The 24739-nt window shown below is 36.9% G+C and overlaps 1 protein-coding gene and 1 long non-coding RNA gene across 2 annotated transcripts in view; both read left to right on the top strand.

The window, feature by feature from the left end:
• Fkbp14 (peptidyl-prolyl cis-trans isomerase Fkb14) overlaps positions 1–13208 on the top strand; it is a 39731-nt gene extending 26523 nt beyond the window's left edge. Inside the window, exons 3-4 of the mRNA XM_067117359.1 lie at positions 2807–2919; positions 10869–13208. Of these exons, the coding sequence (XP_066973460.1) occupies positions 2807–2919; positions 10869–11027 (272 nt within the window). The 3' untranslated portion in view covers positions 11028–13208. The remainder of the gene's footprint in view (positions 1–2806; positions 2920–10868) is intronic.
• A 5872-nt stretch (positions 13209–19080) lies between these two features.
• LOC136846510 (uncharacterized) lies at positions 19081–24367 on the top strand. The gene is made up of 3 exons (XR_010855423.1): positions 19081–20945; positions 23354–23567; positions 24132–24367. It is a non-coding gene; the product is annotated as an uncharacterized lncRNA (long non-coding RNA).
• Positions 24368–24739: the final 372 nt, after the last annotated feature.

The following is a 24739-nucleotide window of genomic DNA, read 5'->3' as shown; positions in this document are numbered from 1 at the left end:
AGGTGTAGGAGGGAGGAGGGGACTTGTATTATCCTTCAAGGAGGAGGAGGAGGAGGAGGAGGAAGCAGCACCCACCGGAGAGAATCAATAAGGAAGGCAGTCTGTAAACTCTAAACTTCAAGAAGAAGAAGAAGAAGAGAAGACGGAAGGGGCACCAGTTCAGCATAAAGAAGGGAATGCCCCTTCGTCCTATTAACCTTCCCCTCCCCTTCCTTCCCCAGTCTCCTCCCCCCTCCCCCACCTTATTACCTCTCCTACCCGTTCCTTCCCTCCTCCCTTCTCCCGCCTCCCCTCCTCCTCTGGCCGATAGCTGCGGCCCTAGACTGAGGAAGTATAGCGCAGATCGATCAGACGGATAGACCCCTGTTGCTCTAATTTCCCTTCCGGGAGAGAGAGAGAGAGAGAGAGAGAGAGAGAGAGAGAGAGAGAGAGAGATGCGTTAATCAAATGGGGTTCTATCAGACTCTTTGACTTACATAGCAATGACATCAAGCACAAACACTAGATGTTTTACAAACGTTGTTGCTTATCGAATGCTATGTTTGCCTGCTTTTGCGCCACGGTAAGGCCAAACACCGAGCTTATATGAAGTTATATTTCATCCGGATATCGCTGTAATCAAACGGAATGAGTATTCGGACATTTCCTTTTTCCCTGTGTTAATGACATTAGTCTACGGGTATGAACTCTATGGTTAGACTAGCTGTCTCCAGCCTTAGAGCCAGCCACTTTCAAGCTAGCATCGAGACGCCTCGTACCGTCATTATGGGTGGAATTAAGCATTTCGACCGTCTCTGATATTACCGTAATTTTTAAAGACATGGGTATCATAATAATCATAATAATAATAATAATAATAATAATAATAATAATAATAATAATAAAATTATTATTATTATTATTATTATTATTATTATTATTATTATTATTATTAGCCAGAAGATGAACCCTATGCATATGGAACAAGCCCACAGGGGCCATTGACTTGAAATTCAGCCTTCCAAAAACAATATAGTGTTCATTACAAAGAAGTAAGAGGAGGAACAGGAAAATACAGAATAAAAAAAAAAAAATAAAAAAACCAGTAAACAGATGAAACATAAGTAAATTATCAAATGTAATTAAATTTAGATAATAACAATGATAAATTTTACATAAAATGGACCTAGGAAAACGAAGCTTCATCTTCCCCATCATATTTATGATTTCACGGGACGCTGAAGGATATCACCAGTAAATGTCTGTAACTTCAGCAGCTGAGTTTATAGTTTAATTTATTTTCTTCATCGTTGTTGTTATTATTATTATTATTATTATTATTATTATTATTATTATTATTATTATTATTAAAATACTTTAACCAGACCACTGAGCTGACTTCGTCAGTGTTATGTGACGATTCCTGTGCTAGAGGACGCTTCAGACCACTGAGCTGACTTCATCAGTGTTACGTGACGATTCCTGTGCTAGAGGACGCTTCTTTTCTTACTTGATCCTGTTAGTGTCTCCAGTGCGGGAGCCGTTAATTTTTTGGGTTGTAAATTTCTACCACCACGTATCAGTCCTCTGAAAGTTTCGTGGATATGGAAACGAAAGCGGTCAGGATTTACACTCAGTGCTTCATTTTTCCCGTGGTACAGTAGCATATATAAATCACGCGTCAGTGATTGTAATCATACACACACACATGTGTATGTATTTATACACACATATATATATATATATATATATATATATATATATACATATACATATGTATGTGCATATATATACATATGTATATATAATATATATATGTATTTTATATATATATGTATGTATGTATGTATGTATGTATGTATGTATGTATGTATGTGTGTGTGTTTGTGTGTTTAATATATACATATATATATGTATATTAAATATACATATATATATATATATTTATTTTTATTTATTTATTTATTTATTTATTGTGCAGTGTTAGAAAAGTCCTTGGCAGTAAGCACTACCTTGTCCAGTACTTATGTAATTATGACGGTAATGCCACGTCACCATTCCTTCTTTGGGACCATGTCTCCACTAAGTTCCAAGAATGTTGGTGCACATTTCCCGCTGAGCAGCTCAGCTGGGCTGAAGTGTTGGTCATGGGCCTGTGTATGGACAAGAGCTCTTTTTTCTTTAATTCAGGAATCAGGCTTGCCTTTCTTCCTTCGTCTCCATTCCGATGACCCTCACAACTCGAGCTTTTGAGGTCATCCTTATGAAAAAATAAAAATGCCAGTCTTCTCATAGTAAAAATGTTAAAACTCAAGAGTACTTGATTTAAAGTAATCTTTAGATTAATCCTTTTGTTTTTAAACTTGTAGGCTAAATCTGTTTGTATCCGAACTTCACGTGTTTACCTGCAATGTTATATCTTATGCTTTGTAATCTGATTTTGTGTATAGCGAAAGGTAAAAGCTGTGATGCAATTTCAGTCAGTTCTTCTGTGTTGCATTGTAATCAAAGTTACAATAATTTCCAGTGGGTGCAATAAAACTGGAAGTCATCATGATACTTACATTTTTCAGGTAACCCATAATGATACATTTTTCTGTTCCAAAAGTTGTTACATACGGGTTCTTTAGGGCAACAGAGAAACAAAGTAAGAACAAATGAAATTAACACAAATATAAGACAGCACATAGACAAGTATATATCAGACACAGAGGCATACAGTAGGTGCACACCCACGCAGTCATTCACGACACTCCCAGCAGTGCACCCACCTGGTTCAAACGAGCCTTTCATTTCGCGTTGTCTAAAACCCGACGTCTTTCCGCAGGTGCCACCCTGATCTTCGACGTGGAGCTCATCTCCATCGGCGACGCACCTCCCGTGGTGAACGTTTTCAAGCAGATCGACAGCGACAGCGATGACCACCTGTCCAAAGAGGAGGTGAGGACCAACGGTGGTAAGAGTGTCAGTGACCTGGTTCACTGGGTCGGCCAGGGCCAATGTCTTTCTCTCCTCTGGCTGTGTCTGACTTTTGCTCCCTATCTCGTGGATTTCCTTTTCTAAGACTCCCTCTGCGACTTTCTCTCGCCTCCTTATCCTCCTCCTCCTCTTGCTCCTCCTCCTCCTCCTCCTATTCGTGGTTAGAGAGACGGTGTCGAGGAAGTGGTGGATGGCTTCCTCAGTGACAAAGGTGAATTCGTATTGGGTTTTGTTTGTGAAAAATGGCCATGGAATAGCCGAAGAAAGAACAAGTATTAAGACTGTGTCGTAGTTAGTTGAGGCCTGGAGTTGAGGCAAATAGTAAGTGATAATTCAGGCATTCCATCAGCATTTTCCGGATCTTAGTTCAATAATGCTACCTCAAGAATACCAAAGAATTACCAGTTTGCTCATGATAGCAATTGCTTATTATTATTATTATTATTATTATTATTATTATTATTATTACTATTATTATTATTATTATTTAGACTCATGATTCAGGTAAAATATCCGTTCCATATGTTTTGAAATTATGCTTTTGATGATTTTGGGATAATTGTCATTTATATGACTCTTCTGTGGTCTTGGGGCTGCAAGACGTACTGGCTGTTCTTATCTGCTGAATTTAATGGAAAAATGGCAACCAGTGTATGGTACTTGAAGATACTTAAGGTGATATAACTTTCTAAGTATTGCTTAGACTTTTGGCAGCCCTCTTGAGATTAATTGTAACACTGACGAGGACTGAGATGTGCCAGTTCAGTTGTTTATACGAAGAGGTTGCTTAGGGACAGGGGAGATCTTCGTCGTGGTTCCTGGTAAAATGGGATCTGTTTTCTGATGAAACCTGACATGACTGATGACTTTTTGGACAATCGGCTCGACAGTGTGTGGCGGTTAAGCTAGTATTGATGACTTTCATGGGACAGTGAGCTAAACTGGACTTTTACCGTAGCTAGCTATCTGTAAGTGATGGCTTGGGGCATTTGATTACATTGTTCCATGCGGTCGTTTAAGTTGTTTCACATACCTACTAACTTGTAAAAATGTCTACGAATCTCTCAAGTTATGGTGTACTAGAACTGAGCCGTTATTGATGCTTTTTAGGTTGTGTAGTGTTACCTCTTGATGGCAACAAGGCATTTAATGGCGTACAGTTTTTGTTAATACTCTTTATGGCTTTACCAATGACGACACGAATTGTTTAACCAAATGTGCCCAAAATATGACTCAAAATAAAATTTCTGATATTTAGCCACAGATTTTCAAAAATAGACAGATGGCCACGACGTCAAGGTTGGCATGGTGATTACAGTATGCATTTTTTGTTTTTTTTCGGACACATGACCTTTAGAATGACCAGAGCACTTACAACGACTAATGGGCACGTTCAAAAGCATTGCATAATAACCACAGAATTTCTGAGGACATTGGAATCTTTAGTGAATCGCATTTAAGTGAAGGATACTTCGATCGTTAAAATAACTGTGTGCTGAACTCTGAGTTACTGAAACATTCCAAGTACGTTGTGTTTATCTTCTTTGTTTCTTGATGAGATTTGTTCTAATAAAGTTTCTCCTTTATAGGAATTCTGACTTGTTTCTTGATGAGATTTGTTCTAATAAAGTTTCTCCTTTATTGGAATTTTGACTGAGTCATTTGTTTATAGACTACACTGTGTGGCTGTGGTTTAAATTTTGTGAGGCACTTTGGAGTTTATAATTGAATTCCATATGGGGTTTTGCTCGTTTTACATCGAATCAGTAGGCGTGGGCTTCTGATAATTAAGTCACTTTACTGAAGGGTAGAGTATATTTATATATTTATACTCTCTATTATACAATATACTTTACAGAATTTTGATGAGTATATGCCGTGTACTTCCGACCCGGATTCCATGTTTGTTCACATCATTAGTTCTGAATTCATTCCGCTTGGGTATGTCAGTGTTGATTGCTTTTGCCTATTTTGCAAAAACAGTCTTTTTGCATTCCGCTATGAATAGTTCAGTGGGACCACTCATTGCAAAGTGATTTATACTTGTTTTAAATTCACATTAAATACTTCGTGCCAGCATGAGCTTTCTGCAACAGTAATATTCTGAAGCATCTTTTTTGACAGAGGGATTTCGTATCACGAATGAGTCCTGGCTCTAAATGCAGATAGTTTTTTCAGCAATTGTTGTCATATTTGTCATTTGTTTTCTGTTATTGATCCAAATGACTAATTTAAGAAGTTGGTTCGAAGGTTAATATCACCTAATCTCCCGTACAGGGAGAATATAGGTATTAAAATTCTTTTGGGGCATGTTACTTTGAATAAGATTTTTTTTTTATTCCTTTACTTTCGCCTCTTCTGTGTTTTGTCTTGGCTAGTGGTCCAATTCCAGAAGTCTGCACCAGGCCTCCTCGTCACTGAACGTTTTACCCGCCAGTAATTGGTCGCCGTTATGAAAGGCTGGCTTAATGTAAACCAACCACCCAGCTGTGGAAATTGGTACTTTACAGCCTTCTTACCTTATGAGGCTGAAGGTCCATTTTTCATGTTTTCCTCGGACATTGTAAGAAAAAAAACCAAAGAGCTCCTTCAGACACTAGGGAATCATAATTTTTTCGTCTCTGAAAATACCCTTTAAAAATGATTTCTGATGAAATGAGCAGGGTTTTATCCCTTAAGAGTAACAATAAGAAATTATAGTACAAGAAAATATAACAGAGAAATGCTTTGTTTGAATTATGCTCTTTCAAGTAAGCAGGTTATCTCTTGTCTGGATGAAGACTGTCCATGGAATCTGGACATTATCTAATGCCAATTGGGGCTGAAAGTCAGAGCTTTCCTGAGCACAATAGTTTTTGCCTTTGTGTGAGAAGTTCTGTCAGTACAACAACTCTAACAAAAGGATGGTTATCATTTCCTTGAGGTTTAAGAGGAAGTGAGAAGGGGGACAGCCCTTATAAACAAAAAGTTCAAGTTTTGTGGAGTGGTTGACAACAGAAGACTTCAACTAACTTCATATGATTATCATGCTTTTGTTTCTTACCAGCAAGATCGTAAGACTGGTCTCCTGCTGCTTAGATCCTTGGCATAAAGTTCTACCATCTTGTGATGTAGATCTTGTAGGCCATGTTCTTCATAACAAATCGGTCCACAGAACAGACAGCTTAGCAGACCCAAGAAACGTTTATTTTTTTCATCCATGAAAGGTATGTTGGTTACTGGTGTCTTGCTAAGTTAGAAGTTATAGCTTGTAACATTCCTGTACTGTACTTGCACTAATGCCTTCAGTGTTTGGATAGTTCCAAAGTACAAATATTCAAGGCACACAGTGTGACAAGTTCCAAGATGAAATGCAGTTGCTGAATGTCCAGACACAAATGGATAAATAGGGTGAGTGAGGGAAAGAGAAACATCAACACCTGCTGAGTTTTGTCTGTTCGTTGTTCTTCCTCCATGGAGGACGAGATAGGAGCTGTTGCATAATGTATTTGAGATATGCAGGGTTATTATTGCCATTTAAATATGAGGAACTTTCCAAGGCAAGTTGTTTTGGCATGTTCCTGCAGAGTGTATATGCATGTTATGGGTAGCAGTGATGATAATCATAGAATTAACCACAGAATCTCAGGTGTTTGTTGGATTTTTGACCAGCACTGCCATAACTGCCTGTGGTATTGATATGGGGATAATGCTATAATGCTAAACGATTGGCACTTTTTGTGTGAAAATACAGGGGACGATATAGAAGTGTTCAGAATTAAACTTCTGGTGCACCCCTTCCAGAATTTTGAATTTCTTCTATTTTTCTTAACACGTAGTTGATGACATCTAAAGTTTATGACTGTTGTGTGCTATAACTGTTGAACTCCGTTGCACCTGGTCTGGGAAGGGAACGGGGCTTTGCATTAGTTGCCTGTAGAGATGTAGTCGGGGCAGTAGCATGATAATATGGAATTAAATTTTGGTCGTAAATCTTATATCAAGAACAAACTTCAAAGTTATCCTAGCTCAATTTGGTTGAGTGAAGTAAGGGCTTTATTTCGGTTTAAGAGAACACAGTTTGGACGCCTAGCTTTATCGAGGGGGGCTTTTTTGAACACTGACACAGAAGAGACAGCAGAACTAATGTATTGACTGAATGCATAATCATGCTTTGTATATAATACCATAAATGCATTCCAATCCTTGGAACATAAGCATTTAGATCCAGCAGATCTTAGGTTTCATGTGTAGGTTTTCACCATAGGCTCTTGCCAATGGCAGTTACACGACGTGACTACTATTATAACTACTGCTACTGCTACTACTACTACTGCTACTAATGTAACTACTACTGCTACTGCTACTATTTCAGAAAAAAGGAAGCTGAATTAATGTATTTTAGGTGTGCTTGTAGCTAGTCATAGAAATAGTATCTGAGGAAACAGACAAGACTGAGACCAAATAGATGTCTAGTTTGTTACTTGTACTTAGCTCATAAGCAGATTTTGCTCAGAGAGAATGAAAATGAAATCATTCATGTGCATGTGACAGATGCTTTTAGGCGAATCCCTGGAGTCTCTTTCGGCGTGCATCTCGCGAAATGCGTTGACATTCTCACACAAGAAAAGATTCGTCTCCCCTCTAGAGCACCCCTCCCCACAGGGGAGTGCACCGCCCATAGTGTATTGATGTCGAACTAGAGGTTTTCCCACCTGGAATTTTTCATCGTTTCTCTCTTAGTCTTTATCCATCCAACTGTCCCTTTAACGTGTCGCTGCCAATTTCGCGCCTCTTTGAATAGCATAATTCTTTGGTCTAGTCTTTTGGGGGTTTAGGGATGCAACATAGTTGTCTGGTTAGAGCACTTCCTAGTGGTGATCCCGAAGTCCTCTGATTATTTGTATGCTGTTTCCTTCTGTGTTCGTTGACTTCGAGTCAGAGTAGTGCATTGGCTGTGGCAGCACTCGTAGGAGTTTAATATACCAGTGCCAATCCTTTTAGCTTCCGAGATACGTCTCCCTTGTTTTCAAAACTACTCTAGAATTATTTTTGAATTTTAGGAACCGAATCATTAGCAGTTGAGAACATTAGGCTGCTCTTAAGCAATGCTGTTTCATGCTTTGAAATTACCAGACAGTCTGGAGTTTTGATGAATAACCTTCGAGATGATACGGTTTTTGAAAAATCTGAAAAATGTGTCACCACATTGTTGCTTCTGAGAATGAAGCTTGTCACAGAAGTAGGACTGGCTGTTTTTTGTTTGTGTTTTTATTGTTCATCGGCGGTATCCTCAAAAGAGGTATGTTTCTTCTAAACATGGAAATTTCAGTGCTATATTTTCTTTGGGACCAGTGTGAAGTTTTGAATTCCCTTTTCCTTGTACTCAGAGATCGTAAAATTAACCCTGCAAAACGAGTATCGCCATATATTCTTTTCATTTATAATTCCATTTTGTGATCATTGCTTTCCATTTTCAGTATCCCATTACCCGTGATATCCAGATTTAATTCTTAGATGTCTGAGTTTTATGTTTCAAAAGAAAATTCTGTCTTTTACAGCTTTAAGTTAATGGCTGTCTTTAATGTTTTAGGATATTTGTAAATGACCATCAGCAGTGTACAAAGTAAAATTGTAATCAGTGACCACAAATTTGTTTCATTAAGCATACCTTGTATTGGCTTTTGATGTTATACAAATTTGTAACTGTTAATGAGAGGATTTAAGGCCGCTGAATAAAACGAGCAGAGGCTTCTGAGGCCAACGGAAACTGGAAATTTTATGGTATTTTCCTCATGTTCCAAGTGGTATTTTTGCAACAGATAGTCCTAATGGATGTTTGGTGCATTAGTCTTTTATGATAAGGCGAGAGTACATTAAATTTCAAAATACGATACCTCTGGCAAGCATTTCACTCTAAATTTAGTCAATAAGTGAAAATGTACGGAAAACCTTTTTTTTTTGTACGTGATAATTCTGCCTGTTAGATCAGGACTTTGGGAACCGGAAATAAGAGTTAAAGTTCTTGAGTTTAGAGTGGAAATGGATGAAGGAACGATGAAAGTGATCGACTCCGAGGTTTTTATTATAGCCAGTGAATAGCAGTAAACAAAACTGAAGCAGTCATTGTGTGGAGTAGAGTTGTGTACCTAGAGTTTGTCTGTCAAAGTCTTTTGAAAGAGCTGGGATAGGAAAGCAACCCTATGTAGCAACGCTTCTTGTCCAAATATGTAGCGCCTGTGAACAGCTGCTCGAGATCTAAATTCTTATGCAGTACAAATCAAGAATAGTCTTGATTTGCACTGTGATGTTTCATAGGCTTGTTTCTGTCATAAGCTGTATGTTTTGACATTAATAAGCGTCTAGGAAGTAGGGGACATCTGAAAATTAAAGTTAGGCTAAGCTAAAAAAAAGGGCAGGGGAATTTCTCTAAAAAGTACTTTATTTTGCAGACAAGATCAATAAGAAGTAGGTAAATTTGGAAAAGATTTGAAAAACATTGGCTCTCAACTTACACTTAGCCAGGAACAGAGATTGTGAGAAGACTGTTGTTTGCATGACAGATCTGGATACAGGGAAATAAAAGAACACCCACATGGGCTCCACTCAAAATGGGAACGATAGCGATTGTGGTCTCATCACCTACAGAAAGGGTAGAGTAATAAGGCATGGAATTGAAAATCGGTTTACCATAGATTGTCATAGTAATCTAGACTGACAAAGCACCATGCGGACATTTTCAGAGACTTCCAAACTGGCAAGAGTCAAGATTTTCCAAAAAATTAAACCGGATCTTCAGTCAGTGGCGTTTTTCTTCCATGTTTAATCATCACAGATTTCAGTACAGACAAAAGAGCAGCTGGATAGAAGCAGCTAGGAAGAAAGTACAGCTGGATAGAAGCAGCTAGGCTAGGAAAAAGGTACAGCCGGATAGAAACAGCTAGGAAAAAAGTATCTATATCAACCTAAATATGATGAACGGTATGTAATATTAGAGTATTGAATTAGGACACAGGGAAGGCCCAAAGTCACGCCATTGGTTAATCCTATGCGTCCTGCTGGAAGTCAAGAGTGTGACTTTTGTTGGTGCTCTAAGTCAGATCATAAACCAACCGTCATTCTCTTCGAAGTATGGAAATTAGAACATTAGAAAGTCTGTTCTCACTGTGAGAGATGAAATATTTCTTCCTTTTCAGAAGTTTTGCACACGTCTTTTTTCAGAAGACCAGTTTTTTGGAGCAATCACTCTTAAAGGTTCTCCATCGTGGTGAGAAGTTTATTCAGTGCTAAGTTGGAAACTAGAAGTAGTGATGTTTAGGCTAGAAGTAACGACGTTTTCCTTGGTCTTTCTTCACTTAGCTGTTGTGTCCCTGACATAGCCTGACTTCTTCACCTTTTGCTTGTGCTTTGAAGTAGCTGTTCCTGGTTTTGTAATGACGAGAGAAGATAAGATAGAGGTCTTGAATACATAGATTTCTTTGAGTATTCTTTGGTGACTTCCAGACTGAAGTTAGCAACGATGAGTACTTTTGTGCAGTGAAAAACAGAACAAAATTGATTTCGGAAAGGTAATTAGTCACTCATTATGCGTATGTAATGATGACCATTGGTATTGTTTACATGTGTGCTCGGAAGGTACTTCTTGTTGTTGCACCTCCAGTTCATCTAAGACCTTTCGAGCCATTGTCACTTATGTTGGTTCCAAGTCAAATCAAGCCCTTCTGTAGGCACACCAAACTCCCATGCCTTCCAAAGTACCTCAGTAATCTGTAGCTCCTCTGATTTTTTATTTATAAACATATATTTTTTTTCATTGTCCACCAGTAGATACCCAAAATAGTTACCATGATTTAATTTATTTTCTTGTGTTTTATTTCCAAACCATAGTTTTCTTTGACTTACCTTCTTGTCTTCCTGATATTTGTCTTCAGGTTCTAGAATACATCAAAGTGCAACTTCCCGCAGAGGAAATAGAAAACGGCCAAGACCCTCACAAGATCACGGAGGAAATCTTCCACCACGAGGACAAAGACAGAGATGGGTACATCTCCCACGAGGAATTCTCAGGACCCAAACACGACGAGCTCTGAGGTGACCCAGACGAGGAAATGTCCAGAATTGAATAACTGTATGTTGGGACTTCTTGGGAAGAGTGAGTTTAATCTCTCATTGTTCCTGTGAGGAATATCGTGAATAGTCTCTCATTGTTCCCGTGAGGAATGAATATCGTGGACATGAACTCATGGAAATTCTGTTTTATAGAAGTGAACTTGCTCAAAGGGTATTTAATGTACTTCTAGTTCTTTTTTTAATGATCACAACTTCGTAAACAACTGATAAAATGAAAATTATTGTAAAAAGTAATTAAATTTTATTTTATGATAATTAATCGAGAAATAATTGGCCAAGAGATGCAAGGATATTTTCTCTCTGTCATCACGTGTTTGGGGAGGCATACAGGACGCAAATAATGTTAATTTCATCGTCATAATATTCAGTAGCTATTTGTCTGTGTCAAACGTAACGATTCAGAATGAACCCAGTGCGCTTTTTACCATTCATTTTTTCTGGTGGTGTGTGTTTCCTTCACGAAGCTTTATCAAAGGCCCGTCCAACTTGGAGGGCAAATGGTCTATCATTGGTTACTATGGGACTGTGATTTTAGGCCTTGTCAACGTACAAGCCTAACACACAAATATAGTTTTATATTTATTTGCAAAATGTTGATCGATTTCCTATTCACAACCATTTTATCCCTTTCCTGAATTTTGAGAGCAATTGTTATATTTTATACGATGCTTTATACTATATTTTAAGAGGATTATATTGTTGACACGAGGACTATTTCCCCCCACAATAATTGTTAGCATGGTTTTTAGTTACTAAAGGCTGCAGTAAGCCTGTTTTGTAAGAGTGAAAACAGCAAAAATCATTGTTTTTAGCTTGTGGTACCGGATGAATTTTAAGGGTGTTCTGTCTTGGTCTCTCGCGGATCTTCAGCCAGTCCCTCGGGAGGATGTCTTCTACTTGACAGAGATATCAGGCTGAACTCCGCAGAACTGATTAGGTAAATAGTCGGGGATTACTTTACTTTCTCACTGTTATTCACAGCTTCATGCATCAAGGCTGCTCCAATTGGTTTTAGCGATTTGACGAAATTGATAGAAGTTGAGGAAAACTTTTGGTTTTTGTGTAAAGATGTTTATGTCTCTTTCGAGCATTTGGTATGAGGATATCATTTGTGTTTAAATGTGATACGTCTAAAGGATGATAAAACTAGCTTCGTGTGATAATGTGAATGGCTGTGTACTTGGTGATAGTGAGATGATGGTGGTGCGTTTCATTGTGGCAGACTTCGACTTTGTGAGGAGGTCTGTTCTTTGGTGCACGGTAACTGTTTCATGGCGTTGTTTAATCGGGAGCAGTTTCGTTTCGGAAAGAGTGAGACCATACACTGTACAGCTTTATTTTGAGAACCAATTATTGAGATTTTTACAACTATCATAGGTATATTTTTAAGCCCAGAAAACAGAAATAAAATGGAAGTGTTTCGCATTCGAAAGACTTCACTTAAAGTTATTTGTAACTTGAAATTCATAATCAAAACTCTTGTGGCTTCCATTGTGGATATTTGATCTCAAAACGTGCAAGTAGGTTGAACCCTTATTCCTTTAAAAGTAAAACATGCAAGTATGGTGAACCTTTTTGTTATGACGAGCATGTGACGTAGGTCATGTAACTGAATGCATCTATGATCAATGCAGCTGTAATAGTTATTTTTACAGGTGTGACTGCGGAACTTCAAAATGAACGATTGTTGGTTAATTAGTCTCAGCTTTAATGAGAGAAATGGACGAATTCTGACGACCAATGAAATTTTATAAAAGTGTCTGATGCATGAGATGACGAAACTGTTTCTCAGGTGCTAAATCATGTGAAATAGTGTTGTGAAGGAGTCTTTTTATTGCCTTAAAGAGCCATACAATATAATTATCCTAATTTGAGTAAGGTAGTGCGTCACAAGATGTAAAATGAACATATCCATAGGTAGTACATAGATTCTCAGTGAGGATTGAGTGACACAATACTGCAACAGCGTACGTGTGGTACTTAGTGAGTAGACATTCCTGGAGCACAATTAGAAGAGTTACTAAAGATGTAGCCAAATGGATTAGAGAGGTTTTTAAATATTAGATTTGTATTTATATTTTCTTGTTGGATTTTAATACTAACTTTGTACTTTGGCCATTCAATAAATTTTACAGAATGTTCTTACTGTTTTAATGTGGTGTCATATTTCTTTTGTGATGTTTTAGGATATTTTTACAGTCAAATAAATTATTTCTGCAAAAAACTTATTTTAGTGGCAACAACGAATGTGACCAGTAAAACTGTTGAAGACTATGTACTGTGCTTGTCCAAGTAAGATTAAGGTGTTTAGACAGTATCAGCAGTGAATGCTGAAGTTAGCAAACCTTTTCCTGGAGAGTAATGTGTAAGTTTTATGGAAATTTCCACGGAAATCGTCTTTTGCCTGAAGTATTGCAATGCGAAAACATGTTTACTTGCTAACGTAAAGAGCAGGAAAAAGCCCACGTTTTTCATTAACAGAAGCTCCTTTAATAGAGAAGCTTCTAATTTAAAATCTTCATACTTTCATACGTAAGAAAACAGTGTTACCATGACACACCTATAGTAAATTAAAGTGCTGAGTTTTGGACTACAATAGCTACAGGCACGAACATGAAGCATGCCTTTAGCTATTGTCTAGACATCCTGTTCTTCATATTGATTAACTCACAAATAACACAAAATATGTAAAGGACTTGGTCCATGTAAGAGATTTTAACTCACATTTATAAGAAATGTGTAAAAGATTTCATTCCTTCAAGAGAGACATAAACGTCTTGAAAACGTTTCGGAATGAGAATCATCTCCTGTATGTAACGAGGAACAGCACTAATGATTTGAGTTCGGGATTGTCACTTCTAAAGTGGAACAGAAGCGAACGGGAGAAGATTCACTTCCTGGATTCCTTTGGTTTTAACTCTGATTGCAAGAGACGCAGCTTGGAATGTTAGCATTGCTAAAGCAGAGCCCCATGATAATTTTTCCAGCTTTAGTGCCATTTTCCCTTGAATGAAACAGAACCACCTGTAGTTTTTATCGCCAGAAGGCTTTTGGAAAGCTTAGGAATCCACAGGATGGCGTCTGACTTCTGGATATCCACTTAGACAGTCCCCCACTTTACCTCTGGGTCTCTTACCAATTCTGGTAATTTTTCATAGCTTGAGCCAGATTTCTTTCCCTTTTTTAACCTTTCTTCTTATCCAGGTATTCATTTGTAATTAAACGTTCATAGTCTCATTTATTTTGGTTGCAAATGTGCTGCCTATGATAAAAAATAATGTTCCACCCTTGATGTTAGGGTTTAGAGGAAGATGTGGTCTCAAGCCTTCTGTACGTTACAAGTTTTCTAAAGCAGGGAGACTATGTATATCCTGCTTTCATCCGGGTCATCTTACTAACTGAGAAAACAAGGTTGACCAGATTGCTTTCCTATGCCTCATGAAAGCATTATACTGATAGCTGCTTGGTGTATGGGCTGGAGTCATTCTTTTTCCTTGTAAGATCATCATTCTAATTTTCTAATTTGGCCATCACAAGTGTATGGGATTACAGTAAGTGTATTAGATCCATTTCTTCATTTGGAAGTCTTTTAACGCATGGCAAGTGGTGCATTAAATTCATCCTTTTGTGATAGGTCCTGAGGCATAAATTTCAGTCTGCCATGGATCACAGGGATGGTCCTCATTAAGACACCATCTTGGTATTACGTTATGAAATGCTTGTGTTTACTTCAAAGAAGGGGAAACAAAATGTATTCTGTGGGCCGTTCTAGATGAATGCACATGAAACATTTATGCATTACATTCTTTTTTCGAGTTACTTCGTTGCATGGAAATGGCTTTATAGTGTTCAAGAACATTATAAATCTGATAAATCTAGATTAAAGGATAGCTTCATCATTGTACTTATATTTATTCTATTCAAATGGGCCATGGCAGGTAAAATAAGAATATAGAATTGCCAAACATTCTTACTATAGGTATTTTTTGAAATCTGACTGATTTCAATTGCATTGACAGGAAAGGATGCCTTGTTACATATAGGTTTCAACTCTTAGGTATCTGTTGAAGTGCTTGTTAATGGTTTAGCTTTCTCATGGATATTATGGTTTCCGTTGTTTGTGATGTCTGTAGTTCCACATCAGCCGTCTTATTCCTTGAACACCTTACCACAATTACGGACGTAAGGTTGGCTCCATCTAAACCAGCCAACCAGGTTTTTCTATTTTTATTGAATAACACTTCCACAATACCTACATTAACACATTGTCTGTAATGGTTTGGTTACTTCTCTAAAAAAAAGAAGAAAGATTGCACTGGATATTTGAAGCTTTCTTGACTGCAGTACAAACAAGCAAAAGATAAGGATGTACCATCAAAAAGTGCAATAGAGGGCAGATACTTCACTGGCGACTGACTGAGTGATTGGCTTATTAGCTAATTGGTTAACATTAAGTTGGGCTTATTACAGCTCAGGACGTTGCCCAAAGGTGACCCATTTTAGCGGTAAGGCGTTGAAAGGAATAAGATATCTGGTAAGGACTTCTGATCTCTGCCCAACCAACAGTGACTGGGAACTAAGCTACTACAAGGGATCATCTGCAGGCCTCCTGACTCAGTCAGAGATGGTAGTTTGAGCTCTCCTTACAGTCTTCAATTCAGTGAGTTTTTAAAATGTTTTTCTTCTACAGGATTGAAACAATGTAAAGTTCAGTTTGTCACAAAAGTTTGTACATTATTTTCAACGTTAAACATTTTTAAAAACTGTGGAATATGCGAAATATGAAATTCATGGCAGCTTCTATTTTGACAGCAAAGGTAATTTGATATATACAGTACATCATTCCTTTTCTGCCCATCAACACCAACAACTAAGGTCGTCGTGATTTGTATATGTACCGAAATAAGGCTGTTGTATTATGATGATATACAAAGCTTAGGCCTATACTGTGTCTTGAATTGCTAGATAGGCTAAGTCTTTAAAGCTATTGGTCTTAGGGCAAACAAGCATGAATTTATCAAGTAAATAAATAGATTAAGTTTTTTTGTATCTTGAGGTTCTACGGAATGACATTTGACTATTTGGCTAATTTCATGGCCTGATACATCTAATCCAGGCTTGGTATTACGACTGGCTAATATAGCACTTAACACTTTTCAACACTCCATATAGTTTTTATCTCTCAAGCAATCCCTGCAAGAAATTCAGTCTGTATAAAGTGGTTTCACATTTTGTATTCGTTTTGCTTTTCATTTTACTTTTCATTAGGAATATGCTCTTTTGTTTTGGTCTGCAGAGGGAAAGTGAAACTGTAATTTCAGGTCCATGTCAGAATTGGTTCTTGTAAGGTGTTCTGAGGGAGGCTGAGTGTGAATTAATCTGTGAAAGACTGTTTCGATAATTATCAACCAGTAAAGGTTCTAACAGCACATGGAGCATGTGACAAGTGTTAAGTCCCACAAATGGGACAATTCTTAAAAGACATGAGTTGATTCCACGAGCTTGGTAAGGCCCAGCTACAAAATAAAAACAATTTCAACAAATGCTCCAGAAGTTTGTTCGTCTGATAAGTGACAGAATCTGATAAATGATAACGTTCCCATAATGTAGCCTAAATTCAGTTTATAGCTATCTTTCAATTCATTCAGTTTGAGTTTTTCAGTATAAAACATGTCTAAAAATGTAGTATATTTTTTATAGAGTTGAGTTCCGAATAGAAGAATGTTTATTTTAATCCTCACACACATACACACACACACATACACACATATATGTATATATACATATATGTATATGTATATTAACTTTGGGTACTCATAACCTGTTTACTCTGCCTCCATTCCTCTTCCTTTCTTCAATCTTGCTGTCCAACCCATTTATTACATAGTGCAACTTTGGTGTTTTCTCCCAGTTCCACCTTGAGACCTTTGTATTTCATCTGCTTTATTTCCGGACCTCTTTATCTTGCTGTTCGACCTCTCCAACTCCCTCTTTTCACTGTCTTAGACGCTGAATGGCAGATGCGTCCCAGTGCTTGGCTTGGAAGCCTAAATGTCATAAAATCAATCATTAACTCAAGAATATATCTGGAGATTATTTAGATATTCTTCTTTATTATTATATGACCTAAAACGGGTGGAGAAATTCAGTTTGGTATTCCTGATTAAACTATCAATTTTTGTGAACTGGCGTGACAATAACTTTGGTCACTGACTTTTGACAATTGAAAAGTTTCAGGAGTCGCAAAAAGGTGCCCTCTTTGCTACTTTACCTTGACTGTTCCGTCGCCTTTACCTCCACCTCCCCCTCCCCCTTTTTCATAATTGGTCTACCTAAACTAAAAGTGTTTTTATTAACTCTTCGAAGTTCACTGGTTCCTTTGTCTAGATTTCTTTTCTGCAGACAGCAAGTTTTTACTTAGTTCCTTTGATCATAACATTCAGCTTCTTTCATTAGCAAGATGAATTATTTTTATCTTTTATCACTTGATATCTGCAGGTTGCTTGAGTTACCTGGAAATTCTGGAATCATATTGTTTTTCAGGCCTCTGATTCCTTGGAACTTAATAACTACTGTTCTTTTTTTTGGTTCTGGTGATGTATCGCGTTGTGTACTCCTTGCCAGGATAGAAATATACAAAACTGTTTTCAGATGTTTCTCGCATGGACGGCATTTTTTAATATCACTGTAATTATCTGTAAAGTTGAACCACATCCTTGCTCCTGCAAGCTGACCACTCTAAGTCAAGTCTTTGTCTTAGTAAGTCTCTCCATTAAAATGAATTTTGTATATTCAAGATCAAATCAAAGAAGGTAACGTCTCCTAATGGTGTAATGGTATTGTTGGCAGGTTGATGACAAAATGCTCACAAAAAGAAAACTAACAAAAGAAGAAACGGTACAGAGTAAAGAAGGTTCTTGTGATTTTAGGCTAAGTTCTCGTTGTTTTGACCAAGAAGGTTTGTCTATATTTGGAAGTCTGGAGACGCTTGAGAAGGACGCGTGATAATACCTTTCCAGACGTCTCTTCCGATAGTGGATGCATAAAACAAAATTTTGCTTCCAAAATAGCCACGCGTTCGATAGCAGCTGACACGCGTCCTTAGAAAGGGCAACCTGAATAATCTATCCCTCAGCCTAGGCCATCGTCTCCTTGGCCCTGGACTATAAATTTTAAAGTTTAATCCATGTAAATAAAAGATTAAGTTAAGTATACCTTAGTTTAACCAGACCACTGAGATTAAAATAATAGTATTATGACTTTGCTCAATTTCAATACAGCAGGTGGCTGTATATTTGCCTGATCCCTGACGCTAAAGTTACAGTGACAAATCATTTTGACTTTGTTTATTTACCTATAAATAAATAAATAAATAAACAGATCGTTCCCCCACATTCATATACTTCCAATCATCACCAAATTCCAAAATAGTCTCCAACAAAAAAAAAAAAAAAAAAAAAAGGAACCACAGAAGAATTTGGGCTTGGTAAAGGATTCATCATATGTAAGTGGCTGCTACCCCTTTTGAAAAATATATGATTTCATTAAAATAAAGCCTGTTAGAAGATATGGTATACGTCTGGAAAATATAGCTGACATAAAAGCAATGAACAAACTTTCGTTGAATTTCAGAGAATTGAAAACAGAAGGAAAATTGTCATTAATAAATCTTCATTAATAAATATATATATATATATATATATATATATATATATATATATATATATATATATATATATATATATATATATATATATATATATATATATATATATATATATATATACTGTGTGTATGCATGTATGTATGTATGTAGGGATACCAGAGTATTATTTTAACTTCAAACCAGGAATTTTGTACTTTGCTTTACTTCCAGAAATTACGTCTTGTTTGTAGATGAACTCCAAATCAAGTCCAAAATTCTCCATATTCACTAATAATGCAGATACATCTCTAGCATTAAAAAAAGAAGTTGCAAACGATGGGTTTAGCCTTCCCAATATTCCTACGAGTTTAATAAAACGTTTTGTACTGAAATGTTGCACGGGATATGTTGATTCGATTTTCATTTGCTTGGCTTGAGGGCAACAGTATAAGAAAATTCACCTGGAAACAAACATCTTAGTCTTAGATATAGGCCAGTACGTCACATCCCTAGTTTGGGACTTGTTGTCTCATTAATATTTTATATTACTTTTATTTCTGAAGCTATGAGTACTCAGTTCTGATGTGATTTATAAGCACTTTTTGATCAAAGTCCCCTCTCTAATAGGCCTATTGCGACGAGCAGTACAATGGGTCGCAGAGAGGCATGTGTAGGGCATCATGTGACTGATGTGAGTAAAAACCTTGGCTGGAACAAGATGAGTTTAATTTAAAAATAGGTAAATAGATAGCTGTTACATAAATAAAATGCTATGATAGGCAGTTACAGAACTGTTCGTTGGAAGGCTGTGGTGAAAATTCTGGCTCGATGGAAGTTTCAGACAAAAGTTCTAGATTGTTTTTAAAAGACTAAGGAAAAGATGCTACGTTGTTAGAATTCTGAGACGAGGTCGTTGGATGCCCAGCCAAGGCGAATTTTTCAGATCACTAACAGTCCCTGGCGAAGATGCTACCTGTTGGAAGCCTGAGGCAAAGATGCTAGGTGGTTGGAAGCATGACACATTGTCTGGGGTCTTTGGAAGCCAGAGGGGAAAGTCTGAGGTGGTTGAAAGCCCGAGGCAACATTTTGTGTTTTATGGTATCTGGTGGTCCTAAAAAATCTGCAATGGCCCCTTAAAAATTTATCGCAATTTTTCAGAGCGTCATGTCAGGTGGAAACTGAGGCCAAGACATGCGGAAGAAGGTCACACGAGAAGAAAAATCATTCACCGGTATTATTTCCGGAGTCATCACCCGAAGTCAATGTTCTGTCTAATGTTTACAATGCAATTCTTAATACTAATGATGCTTTCAATGTGCAAATGCCATTTGCATTAGAAAATGTCCTAACTTTCAGATCGCATCTTAGTTAATGATGCACGAAGATTAGTTTTCAAATGCCTTGGTAATTAAATAAGGGAGTTCGGATAATTGGATTTAGCCATCTTTAGTCACAATGCATCTGGAATATACTTCTGTAGGAATAACTACGATTCGAAGTTAGAATAATCCTTGGAAGATTTCTGTATAATATATATTTTTGCGAAACAATGCCTGCTGACTACTTAGATCAAAATACAGTCTTCATTATTTAAAAAAAAAGTTTTGTAAAATCCGGGAAAGGATTTTGGAAAGCGAATATTCAAATTCTAAACCGCATAGAAGCTGAGAAAAATTGAACGTAGGAAGTTTTGTGTTTTACAATGAGCATAATAACTTATATCAAATCACGAGAGAAATATGGATTAAAAAAATATTTTAAAAAACATTGATCCAATGGTGTTCGAGGGCAAATGGTTATCATAGAGCAATGACAAAGGCAGAATTAAAAGAGGAGGGAGTAAGTAAATAGGAAATTTTCGGCTTTCAGGCTTCCTGACTGCCTGGGCTATCAACGCCGTGATTACAAAGTATTAACAACGCTGAAATATAATAAAGGAATATCTGGAAAAATGAAATGATTTTTGTGAGCGAGTTAATCTCGAACGGTGAAAAGGAACAGGAAATATAAATATTAAAAGTGATAAGGGAATACAAGGAGTCAGAAGTCTAGATGTGGGCAAAAAAAGGAGCAGCGAGCTACTTTTCATTGTTTACAGAGTCCTTGGCATCGAGGAGATTGTGTTGTTACTCATGTTTTCGGTGCTTGAGTCACTTTCCGTTCAGTGATGGCGGTGTTAGATTTAAACGTCTGTTGTCTCTTTGGGTGGCCAAGAAAACTGCGGATTTCGGTGGTAAGTACGACTAACTATTTAGTTTTAACTTTATTTGATTGTGTATAGCCTACAGCCTGTCTGTATAGTCTTATTGTTTTTGTATTCATTGCTTACTTATTTCTGTCTCCTTAGTTGACAAATTGTAAGTGTTAGGAACTTGTGTGAACAAAGGCTAATGGTGGTGTATTCAGCCTTAACACTCTGCTAGCGTGTAATGATTTCAAGAGCTTTAGGTGTCTAGACAATGTAGGCAGTAGCCTCGATCAGGTAACCTAGCTGAGTTTTCTCTTGGATCACTTTAGAACATTTGGGTATTTTTATTGATACTTTGTGAATTTTGAGTAATTTGAGTAACTTTTAAAACCTCTTGAGGTTATAACGTACAAATTTTGGACCAACTAAGGACTTCTGTTAATGGTGATTGTAATGGAAATTGACATGTTCATTCAGGCGAGTGGAAGTTAAAAAACCAGACAATAGAAGTAGTTATTGGATCTTCAATATACAAATAAGCAGTGTTTACCAAAACATTCCTTGAGTAAAATATGTAAAATGTTTAAGTTAAGACTTCAAGTTTTGCTTTAAATTTTATTCCCTCAAGCTTCCCTTTGCTTCAGAATAATCTATCCTATAAAACCGTGAATTGAAACCAAATTCTATAACTTTGCAATGTTAATAACCATTACAGTATTAAGTTATATGTAACAAAGGTATAGTCTTGAATAGGGAAAAGTACTTTAATTTTACTAAACGTAGGATAGGTTTAGAATTTTCGAAGGGTAGGTTGATAGGTTTTTCAGTAACAGCCTTTTTGCTTCAGATTTTTTGATACTGTACTTTAACTTTGTTTCGTTTAGAGAATTAGATTTAGCATTTTTTGTTTTAAGTTTTTATTTATTTTTAAGTGGGGCCACCTTTGTCGGGGTGGCGGCGCTGCTCCGGCAAAGGTGGCTCAAGGACTGTACACGGTAGACTAAACGTCTACCGTGTACAGAACCGCTTTAAATGTATTAATGATTTTTATTTTCAGGTTACTTAAGACATTGAGAGTTTAGGTGTGGCTTTTTAATGTGAGGCGAGGTCCAGTGTTACTGGAATTGCTATTGGATGTCAGAGGAAAACGTTCGATGTTAAGGCTAGAGAACGATATCAGTTACTATTGGAAGCTCGGGTGAAGGTTTAGTTTTGTTGGAAGTATGGGGAAAAGTTTTGAGGTTGTTGAAAGCCTGTGAAGGTGAATAAAGTTCTTGGAAGCCTGCGGTAAGGTTTTTCTTTTAATTGAAAGCCTGAAGTCAGTTCTAGGTAATTGAAAGCCTGAGGCAATGGTCTAAGGTTTTTGGAAGGCTTAAGTGACTTTTGTGATATATTATGGAAGTTAGGTTTTACTGGTTTAGTGGCGGCGTAGAATTTTATTGGTTTTTTGTTGCTTTTCGGCTAATGACGTACTCAACATGGTTTATTTTGCTGTAGATACTACATACAACTTTCCTTATTGGAATGTGTATGGTCGCTTTGTTGAAATAAGTGTAACATCTTGCCCTTTGTTTGCAATACAGATCTTGAAATATTTAAAGATTAGGGTAAGGTGTCCAAGAATGAAATTTGAATCTGATGGTCTCTACTTTTGTCAAGAGGTATAAAAGCTAAATTTCGTTTATATTCCTGGACTCAGATATTGAAATAACTGGCGGTTTCATGTGGAGAATGAGCTAGGTCATGATTGGAAACAGCTTGTAAAACAACCACGTCAGGACCCTGAGAGCAATATCCTACAGCTTCGGTATAAGTGTCAAAGTAAGCTATTTGGCTGATGTTATCAGGAGGTTGTTAGGTCCAAGAACTGGCTTCATGAGACTTGAGACATAATAGAATGTGTGGATTCATTAATTTGTTCTCTAGAAGCGAGTAGAGTTTTGAGGTACGTCTGGTTTCACTTTGATGTACGGAGTACCTCAATAGTCAGTGAACAAATTAGGACCACTAACTAGATCTGGTTTTAAGGTCTATCATAGGGATAAATTTTCTTCTGCCTGTAGCTAAAGATTAGCTGCGTTTCTGTGAATGTTAGTGCTCCTCCAATGTAAGAGTGCTCTTCCAAGTTCCGTTATTTGTTGAAGCAAAATTTAGTTAGCCATTGAATGTGTTTTTCTATGCATTGAATGTGTTATTCTATGCACAGTCTTAACTGGAGGCTCCAGATCAGGTCATGGGACCCTAAGTTAAGGTTAGTTTAGGGGAAAGTTGGTGGGTTAGAATAAGGGAAGATTATGCTCGTATACTGGCAACAACCCGTGGAAGTAGTGTGCGTAATTCTTCTGTAGTTTTTACTTTAAAATTAACATCTGGTTTCGTTCATTTTTTGAATTGTGGGTTATCTGTAGTGCGATTTGTGGTAGCTGAATCATCTGATACAGAACTCCTGTCAGGTGGCATGTTGGCAACCATGTGACCATTCCTGTCAACCTTCCTTGTCTGGGAAGCGCACTTCCCCTTACTGGATTTGATACTTTGAAGTTATTCGTAGTGTGATCAGTGGATCAAGTGCTAAACTCCTTGGTGCGAGACTGGCAGATGGGCATGCTTTGTGAAAAACCCACTGTACCCATGTTTGACCTAAGCAGCGAGTCAAGTACGTGACAGGTAGGCGACTATGATCGTGTAACCAGAGCTTCCTTTCCAAAGGGAATCTGATTACATATATTAAAAAAAATTACGCATTTTAAAGTGTTTAATATAAATTTAATTAGTGCAACAGTAATATAAATATAATTATTGCAAGTTTTGTAGAAGTTATTCTAACGTAGTAAGATAGTTAATTTTCATGCGCATTAAAACGTAGTTGTAAATAAGTTTTTACGTACGTTAGAATAGTCGTAAGTACCTCGTATCGTTTCTTTATTCAAACGAGTACGACATTTTAAGGGATACTAGTGCATAGGATGTTATGTAAGTTATCTTAATATAAAGTATAGATTCCCTAATTATTTGAATAATTAAGTTGGCTGTTTGGTGAATTTGTCCTTTAACTTTTCCATGAAATTTAATTACTAAAAGGTGAAACCGGCTATTTTTAATAAACATATCTTACAATAATAAATTTATTTCTAAACTATAATTGCTGTGTGCATAATGTCTGTAGTTGTACTTTCATGAAGGTAATTTTGTAGTTTATAAATCAATTAAGCTTATTGTAACTCTCAACAGGACTTCGACGATTAAACAAGAAGCCTCAGTAACTCGTTATAATTGAGTTTCAAATTGTGCACTGGTTCTTTTATACTCGTATATACAATACAATGAAGTTTAAATAGGACCTGGCAGCTCTAGGAGTGAGGTGTACAACTATGAAGACTGTGATCCACAGGAAACCAGTGTCTTAATCTAGAGATATTTGAATGATTATTTGATATTTTCCATTAAAATAAAAAATACAATGATTTTGTATGAACTTTACTTCTATCCACTTCTTAAAGCTTTGGTAGTATCATAACTTCTAGACAATGACTGAATTTTGTAATTGTCTCGCAAGGGAAAAATGTTTGCTGAATACAGAGCCTGTAGTATCAGCACTAGATTAACTTACATTGAATATTCCTGGGAAAATTGTTCAATATAATGGTACTTTTTATCAGAAGCCTTTTGAGTTGTGGGGATGTAAGGTGACAGTTTAATGCTGTTTTTGTGAGATTTTAAGTTTTTTCAAACAATAAAATTTACTTCAAAGTATATTCTATTGTTCTGACAGAATGGTAGTGCTTATAACTTAGGATGTTAAGCATCCTACAAGCCATCTTTGAACGTAGAAATTACAC

The sequence above is a fragment of the Macrobrachium rosenbergii genome, chromosome 15 (genome assembly GCF_040412425.1).
Source record: "Macrobrachium rosenbergii isolate ZJJX-2024 chromosome 15, ASM4041242v1, whole genome shotgun sequence".
Taxonomy (NCBI): Eukaryota; Metazoa; Arthropoda; class Malacostraca; order Decapoda; family Palaemonidae; genus Macrobrachium; species Macrobrachium rosenbergii.
This window is presented reverse-complemented; position numbering and strand designations above follow the sequence as displayed.